This window comes from Hypanus sabinus, chromosome 23 (genome assembly GCF_030144855.1).
Source record: "Hypanus sabinus isolate sHypSab1 chromosome 23, sHypSab1.hap1, whole genome shotgun sequence".
NCBI lineage: Eukaryota > Metazoa > Chordata > Chondrichthyes > Myliobatiformes > Dasyatidae > Hypanus > Hypanus sabinus.
Window position 1 is genome coordinate 15,434,819 of NC_082728.1, and position 15,226 is coordinate 15,450,044.

The 15,226-nt window shown below is 40.8% G+C and overlaps 1 protein-coding gene across 2 annotated transcripts in view; it reads left to right on the top strand.

Annotated features, from left to right (window-relative positions):
- cog1 (component of oligomeric golgi complex 1) overlaps positions 1 to 15,226 on the top strand; it is a 44,853-nt gene that overhangs the window by 576 nt on the left and 29,051 nt on the right. For both annotated transcript variants that reach the window (XM_059948437.1, XM_059948436.1), the window contains exons 2-7: positions 4,122 to 4,366; positions 6,370 to 6,551; positions 6,723 to 6,893; positions 8,157 to 8,313; positions 11,968 to 12,178; positions 13,538 to 14,335. In XM_059948437.1, coding sequence (XP_059804420.1) covers positions 4,122 to 4,366; positions 6,370 to 6,551; positions 6,723 to 6,893; positions 8,157 to 8,313; positions 11,968 to 12,178; positions 13,538 to 14,335 — 1,764 coding nt within the window. The remainder of the gene's footprint in view (positions 1 to 4,121; positions 4,367 to 6,369; positions 6,552 to 6,722; positions 6,894 to 8,156; positions 8,314 to 11,967; positions 12,179 to 13,537; positions 14,336 to 15,226) is intronic.

The following is a 15,226-nucleotide window of genomic DNA, read 5'->3' on the forward strand; positions in this document are numbered from 1 at the left end:
GCGGGTCGGAACGGTCGTTCCTATTACACTGCAGATTACTGTCCTGTTGAAATTTCGTTTGCTGTGCATTCAATGAGATGGAAGTGTCCAACCCGAAGGAGAGACATTCCCAAGCGTTTTACATTTACCATGTAGTCACTGTCCTTTAGGAGACTCTCACACTTCCTCACGGCGCAAGTAATTTATTTTATATGGTTTATTTTGTGGGATAAAAGCCAGCATTTATTACTGTACTCTTTTCCATAGATGTTACCTGGCCTGCTGAGTTCCTCCAGCATTTTGTGTGTGTGATTTATTACGAGTCCTAATTGCCTCTGAGGAGATGAGGCTGTCTTTCTTTCGGAACTGCTACAATTCTCGTGCTGGGGTTTCAACTGTGACATTCCCAAACGGGTGTGCAACCGGCGGGCGGGTTTGTAGGTGGTGTGCTCTGCTGCTGTTATCAGTCGTGCTCGAGGCCGTGTAGATTTGTAGAGTGCTGATAGAGGAAACTGAACAGAGATTACATATTGCTTTGAAAGCTGTGAAGAATTGCTTTGTTGTTTGAAGTAATGCGTGGAACCTTATCCGGATTCAGATTTGTTCTCGTTGTGTACGTCAGAACATGCAGTGAAGTGCGTTGTTAGTGTTGACAACCAGAATATACTCAACGATTAACGGTAGCTTCTTACCCTCTTGGCATCAGATTTCTGAATGGATGTTGAACCCATAATCACTACCTCACTACTTTTTTTTCTCATTTTGCACTACTTAATTTAACTTTTAAAGTATATACATTTACTGTAATTTGCTGTTTTATTGTTAATTACAATGTAATACTGCTGCACAACAACATATTTCATGACATGCCAGTGATATTAAACCTAATTGTTCTGACCTAAGGATGTGCTGTGGGCAGCTCAGCGGCAAGGTAGAATGCTAACAATATTGCACAGAGCAACAAGACAACAGCAAGAAAAACCCCCTTTCCCATCCACCCACTCACACACAGAGACATGCCTCCAACCCCAAGACAGGCTGCCTCTGGGCCTTCGGTCCTTATCATCAGATTCTCAGACTTACAGACGTCAGGCCTGTAGTTTGGGACTTCACCCCAGGGCTTGTGTTGATACCCACTGGAGAGAATCTTAGTGTGTCGTGTCATCTCTTGACATATTTTCAGCATTGTACTGGAGTCTCTGTACAGTCTTCTGCATCTAGAATTAGAAAAGGAATTCGTGAATACTCTGTGGCTGAAGACAGGACCATTGGTGGCAAAAGGAAGGAAGGAGGATGACTAGGAAGCCACTGAAAGGGAAAGGAGGTTTTCCCAGAGCGGTGTCCCTGTTCCCAGAGCACGTAGCACAGTGGTTAGCACAACACTTTACAGGCGTCTTGTATGCAGTTTGCACTTGCTCTCCGTGACCACGTGGGTTTCATAGAAACATAGAAAACATACAGTACAATACAGGCCCTTCAGCCCACAATGCTGTGCCGAACATATACTTGCTTTAGAAATTACTTCGGGTTACCCATAGCCCTCTATTCCTCTCAGCTCCGTGTACCTATCCAGGAGTCTATTAAAAGACCATATCGTATCTGCTTCCACCACCGTTGCCGGCAGCCCATTCCACGCACTAACCACTATTTGCATTTTTAAAAAAAACCTCCAGGTGCTCTGGTTTCCTCTCACAGTCCAAAGACTTACTGGTTGGTAGGTTAATTGGTTCTGATGAAGCTAGAGTAAAATCAGGGGATTGCTGGACAGTACAGCTCCCCGTGACCACATGTATTTCCTCCAGGTAATCCGGTTTCCTTCCATAATTAAAAGATGTACAGGTTGGTAGGTTGATTGGTCATTATAAATAGCCCTGTGATTAGGTTGAGATTAAATTGGCAATGCTGGTTGGCGCAGCTCAGAGAAGGCCAGAATGGCCTGTTCTGCAATGTTTCTCAATAAATAAATCATAAATAACTGCATGAGGTTAAAAATGAGAAGTTTGCCATGATCAAGGAGTTGAACATAAGTATTCAGATTTTAAAGTGATGTGTTCACAAATATTGTGGCTGATAAGACATTGCCAGCATCATTTTGGGTAAGCATGAGTGAATCTGCAGATGCTGGGAATAAATAAAAACACAAAATACTGGCAGAACTCAGCAGGCCAGACAGCATCTATGGGAGGAGGTAGTGACGACGTTTCAGGCCGAAACCCTTCATTAGGAGTGAAGTAACATGGGATGGTTGAGGGGGGATAAGAAGTGGGGGGAGGGATGAAGTAGAGAGCTGGGAAGTGATAGGCTGAAGGGAAATGGACTAGGGGGAAGGTGGAGAATTATGAGAAATAAAAGAGAAAGAAAGGTAGGGCTGAGGGGAGATTATAGTGAGGGGGAAAAAAGAGAGAGAAAGAGAACCAGACTAAAATTATAGATAGGGATGGGGTAAGGGGGGGGGGCAGGGGTATCAACGGAGGTCTGTGAGTTGAATGTTCATGCCGGCAGGTAGGAGGCTACCTAGGCGGGAGATAAGGTATTGCTCCATTTACCTGCGTGTGGCCTCATCTTGACGGTAGAGGAGGCCATGTACAGACATGTCAGAGTGGGAGTGGTCTGTTGAATTGAAGTGTGTGGCCACAGGGAGATCCCGCCACTGCTGGAGGACTGAACGCCGGTATTCGGCGAAACGGTCTCCCAGTCTGCGGCGGGTCTCCCCAATGTATAAATGGCCACATCGGGAGCACCGGATACAGTATATCACCCCAGTTGACTCGCAAGTGAAGTGGTGCCTCACCTGAATGGACTGTCTGGGGCCTAGGATGGTGGTGAGGGAAGAAGTGTGGGGACAGGTGTAGCACTTCTTCCATTTGCAGGGATTTTGGGTAAAGTGAGGTTTAAGGTGACCTGACTGAGAAACTTTGAAACAATGGAGACTGAATATAATAGTCATGGTTAAGGAGTTAGGAAGTAAGTAGCATGAGTTTGGTGCAGGGCAGGGTGAGGTAGGGAACTTGGGTAGCGTGATAGAAAATATAGGATGGGAAGTTTGCAACAGACTGATGTAGAGTTCAGAGCTAAGAGTAACAATAAATGCTATTGCCGTTCAAAGGGAGGAGTTATAGTGTGTCAACAACTATGAGGCTGGCCGCATTTTGCGTTGTTATTGTATTTAGTGTGTTAATTTGTGGAAAATCATCGATATTTGTTAAAATTGCATTGCCCTTTAGACCAGGGAGCAGTGGATTTGATGGCCAAAGTTCATATCTTAAAGCAGTTTTGACAGAGTGACATCAGTTTTGCAGTATTAATTTGGAGAAGCTTCCCTATTTGGGACAAAACCGATGCAGACTAACAAGCATCTGAGGATAAAAGATATATTCTCTGGCCACCAGTAGAGTAGGTAGAGCCAAACAAAGATCAAATTTAAAGCAGTATGTGTTTGAGATATGCAGCAGATGAGTTGATCTTTGCATTGTTTAATATAGGTCATCTTAATGTGAAACACAAGTGATTCTGCAGTTCATAAACATGAGAAAGTGTGCAGATGCTGGAAATGAAAAGCAGCACATTCAAAATGCTGGAGGAACTCAGCAGGTCATGCAGCATCTATGGAAATGAATAAACAACTGACATTTAGGACCAAGATCCTTCAGGATATTCTGCAGATGCTGGAAATCCAGAGTAACGCAGAAAATGCTAAAGGAATTCTGGTCAGGCAGCATCGGTGGAGGTGAATTAGACAGTCGATGATTTGGGCCCAAGTCCTGATAAAGAGTCTCAACCTGAAATGTTGACAGTTCATTCACTGGCATGTGTCGTGAAATTTATTGTGCAGCAGCAGTTAAAAAGTATATATTTGAACAGTTAAATTAAGTATTGTAAGTGGTGCAAAAAGAGGGGGGAAAATGTAGTGAGGTAGTGTTCATGGGATCAGTGTCCATTTAGACATCTGATGGCAGAGGAGAAGAAGCTATTCCTGAATCATGTGTGTGGCTTCCCCTCCATTGATGCTGCCTGACCTACTGAGTTCTTCTAGCATTTTGTGTTTATCTTGATGCTAGAAACTTGATCTTCAAATTGTTCGGGTGTAATAAAGACATGACATGCAGATACTTATTTTTCTTTTTGCTTAATTTCTGCTTCAGGTTCAGCAACAGTCCCAGGAGAAATTCTACAGCATGGCAGTGCAGATTAAACTCCTTCTGAATATGCCAGAGAAGATTTGGAGTGCCTTAGAATCATCACATTATCTCTATGCTACTCAGATGTACTTGCTATGCTGCCACATTCATAGCATTCTCCAGTTGGACTCCTCAGGTTCCCATTACAGTCCTGTCCTGGCGCGATTCCCCATCCTTGTACGACAGGTCGCAGCAGCAGGCCATTTCAGGTTAGCTGGTCGTGTATAAAAACAATTTTTCTTTACCTTGGCATTCATCAGTCATGTTTCACCTTGGACAAAATGACCAATTCTAATTTGACACGCATGAATTTTGAGATTATCATTCACTATAAGTATTTTAATTTCATTCTAAAATTGTCATTTTGAGACATTTTTTATTCAGTTCTGAATTCTTATCTTGAGTAGAATGACAAAAAAGTCAGTGGTTTTGAAATCAGACTTGAAGAATATGGGAAGAAGTTTGGGCTTTAATGAATAAACATCCATTAATGATTTTGTTAAAACAGTATAATTGAAGCATCCTCATAGTTGCATGAAGCACAGACTTAAAAACAAAATATTTGAATATTGAGCTAATGCATATTATTTCTTACAACTCTTGTATATCTGTGCACTTATGCTACTGTGATGCTAATTTCCTTTGGGATCAATAAAGTATCTATCTACTGAGAAGGAGCTGTTGGTTTAGTGTGACACATAGAAAAGGAAGAAGCCTTTACATGTTGGTAACTACTGTGTTTGTGCTGTAATTGTCTTAGAAGAGATTGCTTGATTTTCATTAGCACTGCAGTTTTAAGTGTTGAACTGCTAGCCACCACAGTGTATCAGGTGGATTTTTGCCATTTCTGTAGCATTTGACTGTTTTTTACGAGGCTGAGTTGTTAGCTTGATGCTTAATCCAGCACGGATGGAAAGCGAGTAAGAAGCCAGCTGGATTCAAGCTCGGGTCTGTTTTCCTCAAAAGTCTGGTGCCGATGCCACTACACCACCAGCCAGCTAATATCATTAGCATTAAATAGATAATGATTTCATGGACTCTGAGAAATAGTTCTGTTTGGAACTGGGAGGCTTACTTTTGTTTTTGTTGTCTCTTCCACACATTAAGCAAGCTCCCATTGCTGGCCTTGTATTAAGCTTAATACATCCAGTTATGGATTGATCTCAGAGGAAATGAAAATTGGGCTCTTTCTTCAATGGGTCACTGATTTGCATTTTTGTTCTTATTTATCCATGTCTCAGGCATAGTCTCTGGTTAACAGTTTTAATTGCAGAGAGAATGCTATCCTTGTGGGAAGTAAATGCACAATCTGCCATGACAGTTCTCAACCTGGTTGTAGCTAAGAAGGTGCTGTAGTTTGGGGTAGTAGGAGCAATGTGTAGAATAGAGGGAATGTCTGATATGAAGAGTTAAAATGGATAAATCTCCATTGCACTTGTTAAGCTTCTGAATCTTCACAGTTCACCATGCCAGGCCCTCACTGATTTCCTTTTAGCTAGGAAATCAGCAATACAGAAGTTAAGCTTCTGAATCTGTGTACTGTTAATGGTAAGGAGGTAGGAGGCTAGACTTAATGAGTTGATGAGAAGAACTGAGCTAACATGGTAAAATACACAGAAGGTTGAAAGCACTGGAAAAATCCAGCAGGTCATGCAGAGTCTGTGGTAAGACTGAGCTGATGTTTCTTCATCCATCCACCTTAATAGACAAAGAAACAAGTTACTTTTGTGTGGCGGCAAAATGTGGTATCACCATTGTTTGAACGATTCCAGCCTGGTGGTATAAGATACTAGTGCTTAATATGTTACTAATGTGGTTCTAGTATAACATGTCAGACTATACCCAAAGGAAAAGAGAAGGAATGGCCAGCATGACCGTTAGTAATAAGTCGATGCAATATGAAAACTTCATTTGTGTCCTGATAAGGATCAGGCCTGAACTGTCAACTGCTTATTTTGCTCCACAGATGCTGCCTGACCTGCTGAGTTCCTCCAGCATTTTGTGTGTGTGGCTCATGGTCAGCAATGAGTACTGCACTCAAACTTTATATGTGGCACTTGTTGGATATTAGTCATTCACTACTTTTCATTTCATGCAAAAATGGAAAGTTTATTATTTTTGGAAGTTTTTGAGTTAATTACATGAAATAAAGTTTTATTTTCATTTGAATGGAAAGAATATTGTTTCTTACCCATTTGTGCTGTTTTTGTAGATCATCCATTTTGCAGGAAAGTAAAGCACTTCTTAAGGGCCGTGCTGTATCAGACCAGGCAATCGCAGAGGCTCTCTGTTCCATTATTCTGCTGGAAGACAGTTCGCCACGCCAGGCCCTCACTGATTTCCTTTTAGCTAGGAAATCAGCAATACAGCAGTTACTGAACCAACCCCACCATGGTGAGCACAATTATTGATCCCATTTCTGTTCTTTGGACAGATGAAAAGTGCTGGTTATTATGGCAGGGCATGATGCCATTGGACTGAGTTCTGCTTTACTTTTTTTAATGATAGTTTCAAGGAATCGAAGGCTATATCACACTTTGACCTTTAATATTGCTTTGTTTTTAGGAGCTGGGATCAAGGCACAGGTGTGTTCGTTGGTTGAACTGCTAGCCACCACAATGTATCAGGCTCAAGCTCTGTTTTGTACCCCAAGTCAAGGAAAAGCACAAGATTCCACACTCACCTCTGGCCTTCTCTTTACTACCTTGGAATCCATCACAAGTGGGTCCCCAACAGGTATGCACAAGCCTCTCAGTTTCAGTTACAACTGTCTTCAGACATGTATTATGTTTGAAAAGAGATTTTATCCTTTTGTTTCCTTCTGAGTCTAGATTATTGGGCTATAGAATATAACTTGGAATGAGATATGGTGTCACATTGACTTTTTTGAAAGTAATATAGAAAGCTCATTTTAATATAAATTTCCTCAATGTGCTTATTTGGGAGTATTATCAATGCCACACCACATCAGTCTGAGCTATTGCAGGGGAGTTCAGTTTCTGTGACCTTGGCTGATGTAGACCATTGTCCATTGAGAAAGGGAAAAATATCCTTGACTGCTTTTAGTAACCATCTAAAGACTTGTTGCAAAAAAAGTTAGTGCAGCATTTTTTCTGTCCCTGGATTTTCTCACAAAGGCTGATTACTTGTTGAGTAGTTTTGGGCCCCTTGTCTAAGAAAGGATGTGCTGGCATTGGAGAGGGGGTCCAGTGGAGGTTCACAAGAATGATTCCAGAAAAGAAAGGGTTAACATATGAGGAGCATTTGAGAGCCCTGGACCTGTACTCATTGGAGTTCGGAGAAACGAGGGGGTGTCTCAAATCTACAGTATATTGAAAGGCCTAGATGGACACGGAGAGAGTGCTCTAAATGTGGGGGAGTCTAGGACGAGGGAGCACAGCCTCAGAATAGAAGGACTGACCTTGAGAACAGAGCTGAGGAGGAATTTCTTTAGCCAGCGGGTGGTGAATCTGTGGAATTAATTGCCACAGGTGGTGGTGGCCAGGTCGTTGGGTATATTTTAGGTGGAGGTTGATAGGTTTTTGATTAGTAAGGGCATCAAAGGTTATAGGGAGAAAGCAGGAGAATGGGGTTGAGAAAGAGAATAAATCAGGCATGATGGCATGGTGGAGCAGGCTCAATGGGCCAGAATGCCTAATTTTGCTCCATAGTTTTGTAGTCTGATGGTCTACTTGGCTGAGAACAAAAGGAATCCCAGTGCAAATAGGTGAGTATACCTAAAACGGTTTGCACACAAACCAGCAGCAGTTTGTGGATGTGATTGCCCAGGCAACATTGAGGAATGATACACTACTTAATGACAGCATCAGATTTTGGTGTCATGTTGAAAATATTATATTTGTAGGAAATATGGTTCATATTGTTATTTTCTGTCAGTTAAAAATCACCAGCCTGATTTTTTTTAAAGGCCAATGTAAAATTATTGCATTTTCTTTCTGTGCATAGGCAACTGAACATATCTTTGATTAATCTGTGCAGAGAAAGGAATCACTATGTTAAAGGAAGAAGTGAAATCTGAGAGTTGGTTCAAGTACTTGCCGCCTTCCATTGTGAATTTTCAGCCGTCTCTGAGGACACTTGCTCATCCGATAAGCCATGATTATTTGAGAGACACTCTTCAGCAATGGATCAACATGTAAGAAAGTGGGTTTTAGTTGTGTTTTGTTGAACCCTTTGAAGGTTATAAATGGTTACAATTAAAATAAATTGCTTTTAGATGGCCTGCCAATATTTCTTTATTGTAAAGGGTGAGACTATCCACCTGTCTTTACTGCCCTCTTTATGTTAACTAACTACTTCCACAAAATATGCATATAACTCATTATGCCTGTCTTTGTATATTTTCGGCTTCTAGCAATGTTTAATTTTTCAAATTTAAATCGGTATACGCTGACCACCACACATGCAGAATGACTGGGACCTGTGCAGAACCGGATTAGTGATTTTTGCAGAATCACAGATGGTTAGGTCAGGATTAAATAAATAAACAAACATTTCTAACCCACTTGATGATCATCTCGCCCTGCCTTTAAATTGCCCTGTAAACAGTATCTTGAGTTCTGCTTTTGGATGTGCAGAGCTGTTATCTAAAATCAACATTATCTTATAATTTTTGTCCAGACCACCAAAGTCGGTGAGCTCTCATTTCTGGAACAAAATAATGTTCTAACTATTCCAATGTAATTCATCCTTTTTTTTTGTTGGCATGGTAAACTACTTCATACCTTTGAAAGCTCTGGATGAAATTTTATGCTATGTCGCTGAAGCCACCCTTCACTACAATCACACTCATAATCTGGTCCTAATACGTCATGAAATAATTTCAGTTGTTCCTTCACCATTTCTCCTGACAGGTCTACACCTTCACTGATACAGAATTTAAACCACTTTGAGAACTTTATCTAGTTGTGAACACCTCCCATCTTTCATTGTTTTTCTTATGCACATCTGTTACTTTATTTTTTTGGGGTGCTGACACATAGCCAAGGGGTTAAGGCGTTCGTCTAGTGATCTGAAGGTTGCTAGTTCGAGCCTTGGCTGAGGCTGCGTGTGTGTCCTTGAGCAAGGCACTTAACCACACAATGCTCTGTGACAACACCAGTGCCAAGCTGTATGGGTCCTAATGCCCTTCCTTTGGACAACATCGGTGGCGTGGAGAGGGGAGACTTGCATCTTGCCCTGGAAACTTCCAAGGTGCAAATCCATGGTCTATTGAGATATTTTGGATTCGCCATAACTTTTCTTTCTGTTTCTTTATATTATATGCTGTAAGTCCTGGTGTTACACAAGTTGTATTTGCTTTTCACAGACACACCAATGTAGTTTTCTCAGAACTTCCACCTTATCTTGTGTAGCTAACATATGGTGTTTGTGCTTTACACCACGAAGAGCACTTTCTTTATTCAATGAAACCGTGACTGGGGCTAGATAAGCACGGGTTATAAAAATAAATGCAGAATATCACAGAGGAATGACTTGCTTTGTTTAAGGACCATGCCAAAGGCTGATTCTGCTAATGGCACCACCAAAACAGAGGCGACGGGTTTGCGTGGTGATGCGGGAAATTTGAAATGAGACTGGCGAAAGTTATATCTGAACCGGTGGTGGAACCGGATTAATGATGCTGGATTCGAGATAGATGATCTGTGTGAATTTCATAAGCTTTTTCTTGGGTGGAGTGAATATTCTTTTATGACAGAGTGTTGAATTGGCACAAGTGGTAGTGGGAAGGGGAAGGGCAGGACTGACTGTGTAAAGTTCAGTTTCAGATGTGACGTGCAATACAAAAGAGCAACAGTTGCACTGCTGACTTGACCTAAAATAAGATAAAAGAATGAAGTGTAAAAACTACTGAGAAAGTGCAGTGCAAGTAAACAATAAAGTGCTAGATCATAACAAAGAAGATTCAGGCCGGGTCAATCTTGTACATGAGGTCCATTCAAGAGTCTGATAACAGTGGGATAGAAGCTGCCCTTGGGCCTGGTGGAACGTGCCTTCAGGCTTTTGTATCTTCTCTCTGATGGGTGAGGGGAGAAGAGCAAATGTCTTTTGCCATGCTGACTGATTTATTGAGGCAGTGAATACATAGAGGGGATGTTCTGACTGCCTACAACTCTGTACGGTTTCTTGTGGTCACATGGAGAGCAGTTGCCTTACCAAGTCTTTATGGATCCAGGTGGAATGCTTTCTATGGTGTATTAATATAAATTGGTAAGAGTCAATGGGAACATAACCAAATTTCTGAGCCTCGAGCAAGTAAAAGCGTTGGTGGGTTTTCATGCCGTGACATCAATTTTGTTGGATCAGGACGAATATTGGTGATGTTCACACCTAGGTATTTGAAGCTCTCAACCCTAGCACTGTTGATGTAAACAGGAGAATGTTCATCATCCCTGTTTTTGAAGTCAATGACCAGCTCCTTTGTTTTGTTGGCGTATATAAAGCAGACACATTCTTCCAGTTTTCTCATTGAAATTACTTTGCAAACAGTGGAAAGTTTCCCTTGAAATGCAATATGGCTCCTAACTGTTACGAATCTATTGCTCAGTGTTGGAATGCCATTGAGAGCCTTGAATTCATGGACTGAGAGTGAATCAGTTCCCTGTGTAAGTGGTGGAAGACATAGACCTCCTCATAGGCTTCCCACAAGGTCTGCCCCATCTCTGGAGGAATCTGCAGTTCCCATAATGCCTCTGGTGATTTTAGTACAGAAACAGAGGAAATAAGTCATCTTTGACCATGATCATGATGCAGAAGTAAGGAATTTCAGCTTATCTATGTCAGGTCACAGGAGAGTTCCATTCTTCACAGATTGTCAGCTATTTTCCCCACATTCCCATTGAACTACCCTCTCCTAACTTTATCACTTGTTTAAACATGGGCAGTTTACTGAGGCCAGATGGTGGACCAGTCTGTGTGAGTTTTTTCTTTCCTGAGTACCAAAGAAAGCACGAAGAGAGTGCAAACTCCAAACAGACTGCACTATTGAATTTGTAAGACAGCAGCTCTATTACCTGTGTCATCCACAATGGATGAGTAGCTTGTGGCACAATAAACTGTTACTTTTGCACATTTTTATTCTTTTATGGCAATAATAACCTAATTGTTTGCCTGTATAATGGGCCGAGGTAGAGTCAGATCTTTTACTTGTTAATAATAAATTTGCACATGAATGGTATCTTTTAAGTGTACATTTATTTTTTTATCAGAAATTTTCCCCAAAGAGCCACTCATATAGTCAATGTTCCCTCTTAAGGTGTGTGTGCGCACACATCTTTTGCTACTAGCGCACAAAGGAACTTCGACCGTACACAAAAGGTTGTCACCCTCTATCTTGTTGGCATGTTAAGTGTATTTCACAGTAGTACACAATTACATTTCATTTTCTGGTTTCTGATATGAAAGGTGTTTACAACATGGAACTTGCAATGATTTGTTTGCAGATTTTAAAACTGGCTTATTTATACTATTTTTATTGAAGCAATTATTCAGTGTGCACATATTCTCATCACTGGGCAAAAAAAATTGTGCAGCACAGGCTTTTTGAGCACACTGGTCATTACGAATTAGAGGGAACATTGCTTGTAATCATAGCCTAAATCTATCATGATAGCCATATGGATAAAATAGAATGAATATTTATATTTAAGCTCAGGCCATAAGGCAAAAATGGTGTAAATTAGGAGGAAGTGGTTAAATTTAATGGAAATTAAGTGCGTACCTTGTCTGTAGACATTTTTAATACAATTAAGACTTACAAATGTGATATGATTTTTCACTTTTATTAAAGGTGTAAGGATGACATAAAAATGGGGATTGGGAATCTGCTGATCTATGTGAAAAGTCTGAAGGGTCTTGCTGGAATCCGAGATGCCGTGTGGGAACTCCTCACTAGTGAATCAATATATCAGAACTGGGAAACTGTTTGCTACCGACTCCTGGAGAAGCCTTTCTCCTTCTGGGAAGATTTCCTTCAGCAGCTCTTCCTTGACAGATTACAGGTAGAATACCACTAATGTTTCCTGATTTAAATTTTGTTCCATCTGCATTCAAACTCAACGACAATCTGCTGTCAATCATTCCTAAAACTTTTGAGTTTACCCTTTACTCTTTTCCATTGTTTACAGTACTAATGCCCTATCTTTAAGAATGGTTAAATCTTTATCTGTGACCTACAAGGGAATAAACTGCTCCCATTATAGTTTCTTGAGTAGCTGAGTGGGTTTTAATAACTCAAACTGGGAGAACTAATGCTTATAATAATTTTTCGTGTTTGAAAGATCAAATGAAAAATTTTGTTCTGTACACTTAAAAAGACACAGGTTATCTGCTTAAATGGATAACAATTTACTACTATTAGTAAGTTATGGAACAGACTGGCACAAGAGTGGGCCATCAACTTTTACATAGGCAAAATCACTCCATTATCTTGGTGACATTTTGCATGTCAAGCTGAGCTTCCTATGTCTATCCTGGTTTTAACACTGGCTTCTACTACAGTCCATATATCTCTAAATCCCTGGATGCAACAACTTAAACATATTCCCATCCAATCTTGCATATGGCATGCTAGCATAGCAGTTAGAGCAACACTTTACAGCACCAGCAGTCGGTGATCAGGATTCAATTTCGGCCACTGTCTGTTAGGAGTTTATGTTCCCTCATGACGGCGTGGGTTTCCTCTCATTTCAAAGATGCAAGGGCTAGGGTTAGTAAGTTGGTGCCAGAGAGATGGTGGCATTTGTTGTCTGCTCCCAGCACATATTGAACTGTGTTGGTCATTGACATAAACAATGCCTTTCACAGTCTGTTTGGATGTACATATGACGAATAAAGCTCACCTTAAAACTCAAACCATTAGTATCTCTACCAAAAATTCACTTCTAATATTTTCTCTGTGTTGGTGCGTCCATACCCTTGTTTCTAAATGTTTCTGTTACCTTTTCCTGTTGTAAGTCTATTGCACTCCTGCATCCACGATGCCAGTGTCTTGCACACTACTCTTTAAAATAATTCTATCTCAAGATGAAGGCTGAGCCATTTCCTTCTATATCCCATGATCTGGAATCCTCTGCAAAGTCTATCTCTTAACTTCTCCCCGGTTTATCAAACTCGTTAGTTGTGGTTGAAGTTTTGGACAATGCTCACTTACTTATCTTATGCCTTTGTAAAGAAGGGTGTTTTATTTGTTAATGGCCATTGTAGTTATCTGGATTATTGTTTGCAGTAAGGCCAAAAATCAAAGAATTAATACTTACAATTGAAAATGTGGTTAGAGAATATGAAAGGAAGAATATTTTGGGAAATTGGTAAGTTATGGTCTACAAGATACATTTCATAAACATTTTTCTTCTTTCTAGGCACTGACAAGAGAAGGTGTAGAATCGATCTCGCACAGTTCCAAACAACTCTTGATTTCAGCGCTACAGGAGCTTTGGGCCAAAAATACCAGCACTGCCCTTAATAAACCTGTTGAGTTTGAATACAATGTTGCTGCATATCTTTGGTCGGAGAGCAATAATGATCTTTTACCAGACACTGCTTGGGTCAGTGTAACAAATCGTAGTAACTTTGTTAAGAGTGGACTTTCCATGAAGACTCAGGCTCTCACACTTTGTGTTCAAAGTTTCTGTTCAGCACTCGATTCCAAATTAAAACTTAAACTGGATGATTTAGTGATGTACCTTCCACCAGCTGCTTCCAACTTAAAAGACAATGTCAATGACTATTCAACCCAACAGCTACAGAATTCTGCATTTGATAGATACGCTGACACAGCGAAGGTGGAAGAGATGCTGCAGACAGAGTGTGTTGCTTGTGTGCAGTACATTCTGAACTGTGTGAGAGCAGAGCTTAAAATGGCAGAGGAGAGACTGCAAAGCTGCCCTTACTCTCCCAATGATTGTAATCTCAACACCATCCTTTTTATGGCACGATTGTGTCAGTCCATAGGGGAGCTCTGCCCTCATCTCAAGCAGTGCATTTTGGGCAAGTCAAGTAGTAACGATGTTGTATGTGAGCTCCGTCCTGTCAAGAAGCTGGGCAAAGGGAAGCTTCAAGAAGTGAGGCCAGCACAGGCGAAGTGGCAGGAAATAAAGGATCAACTGCTGCAACAGAGCATGAGTGCGTATCGAATTTGGAATGTTGCCATATCAAAGGTCAGTGTCTACATTTACCTTGTTTGTTTATTAGTGAATATAACAGTGCATTTATATTAGGGAATCTTTACAAAGGTTCATGATTGTTTATTGTCGTTCTTCAATACATGAGTATAAAGGAGAACAAAATGATTGTTACTCCAGATCCGATGCAGCTTAAAAAAAACACAAAGAATACAGTAAAGAAACAAAAATACCACAATAAATATAAATGTAAAAGCATCCTATAAAATGCAATATAAAAAACGGTTATATTATGGAGACTTTTTGTATGTTCATAAAGTAACAGTTTATGTAGAGGTGTTGGATGGATTGATGGGTGTAGGTGTTGATTATAAGACCAGGAGTAGAAGTAAGCCATCTGGCCCATCAAGTCTGCTCTGCCATTCAGTCATGGGCTGATCCAATTCTTCCAGTCATCCCCGTTCCCCTGCCTTCACCCCATACCCTTTGATGCCCTGGCTAGTCAAGAACATCTCTATCTCTGCCTTAAATGCACTCAATGACTTGGCCTCTACTGCTGCTCATGGCAACAAAGTTCACAGATTTATCACCCTCTGACTGAGGTAATTTCCCCGCATTTTTGTTCGAAATGGACGTCCTTAAATCCTGAAGTTGTGCCCTCCTGTCGTAGACACCTACCATGGGAAATAACTTTGCCATATCTAATCTGTGTTCAGGCCTTTTAACATTTGGAATGTTTCTGAGATCCCCCTCATTCTCCTGAACTCCAGGGAATATAGCCCAAGAGCTGCCAGATATTCCTCATACGGTAACACTATCATTCTCGTGAATCTTCTCTGAACCCTCTTTAATGTCAGTATATCCTTTCTTGAAATAAGGAGCCCATAACTGCACATAATACTTTTACAAGTGCTTTATAGAACCTCA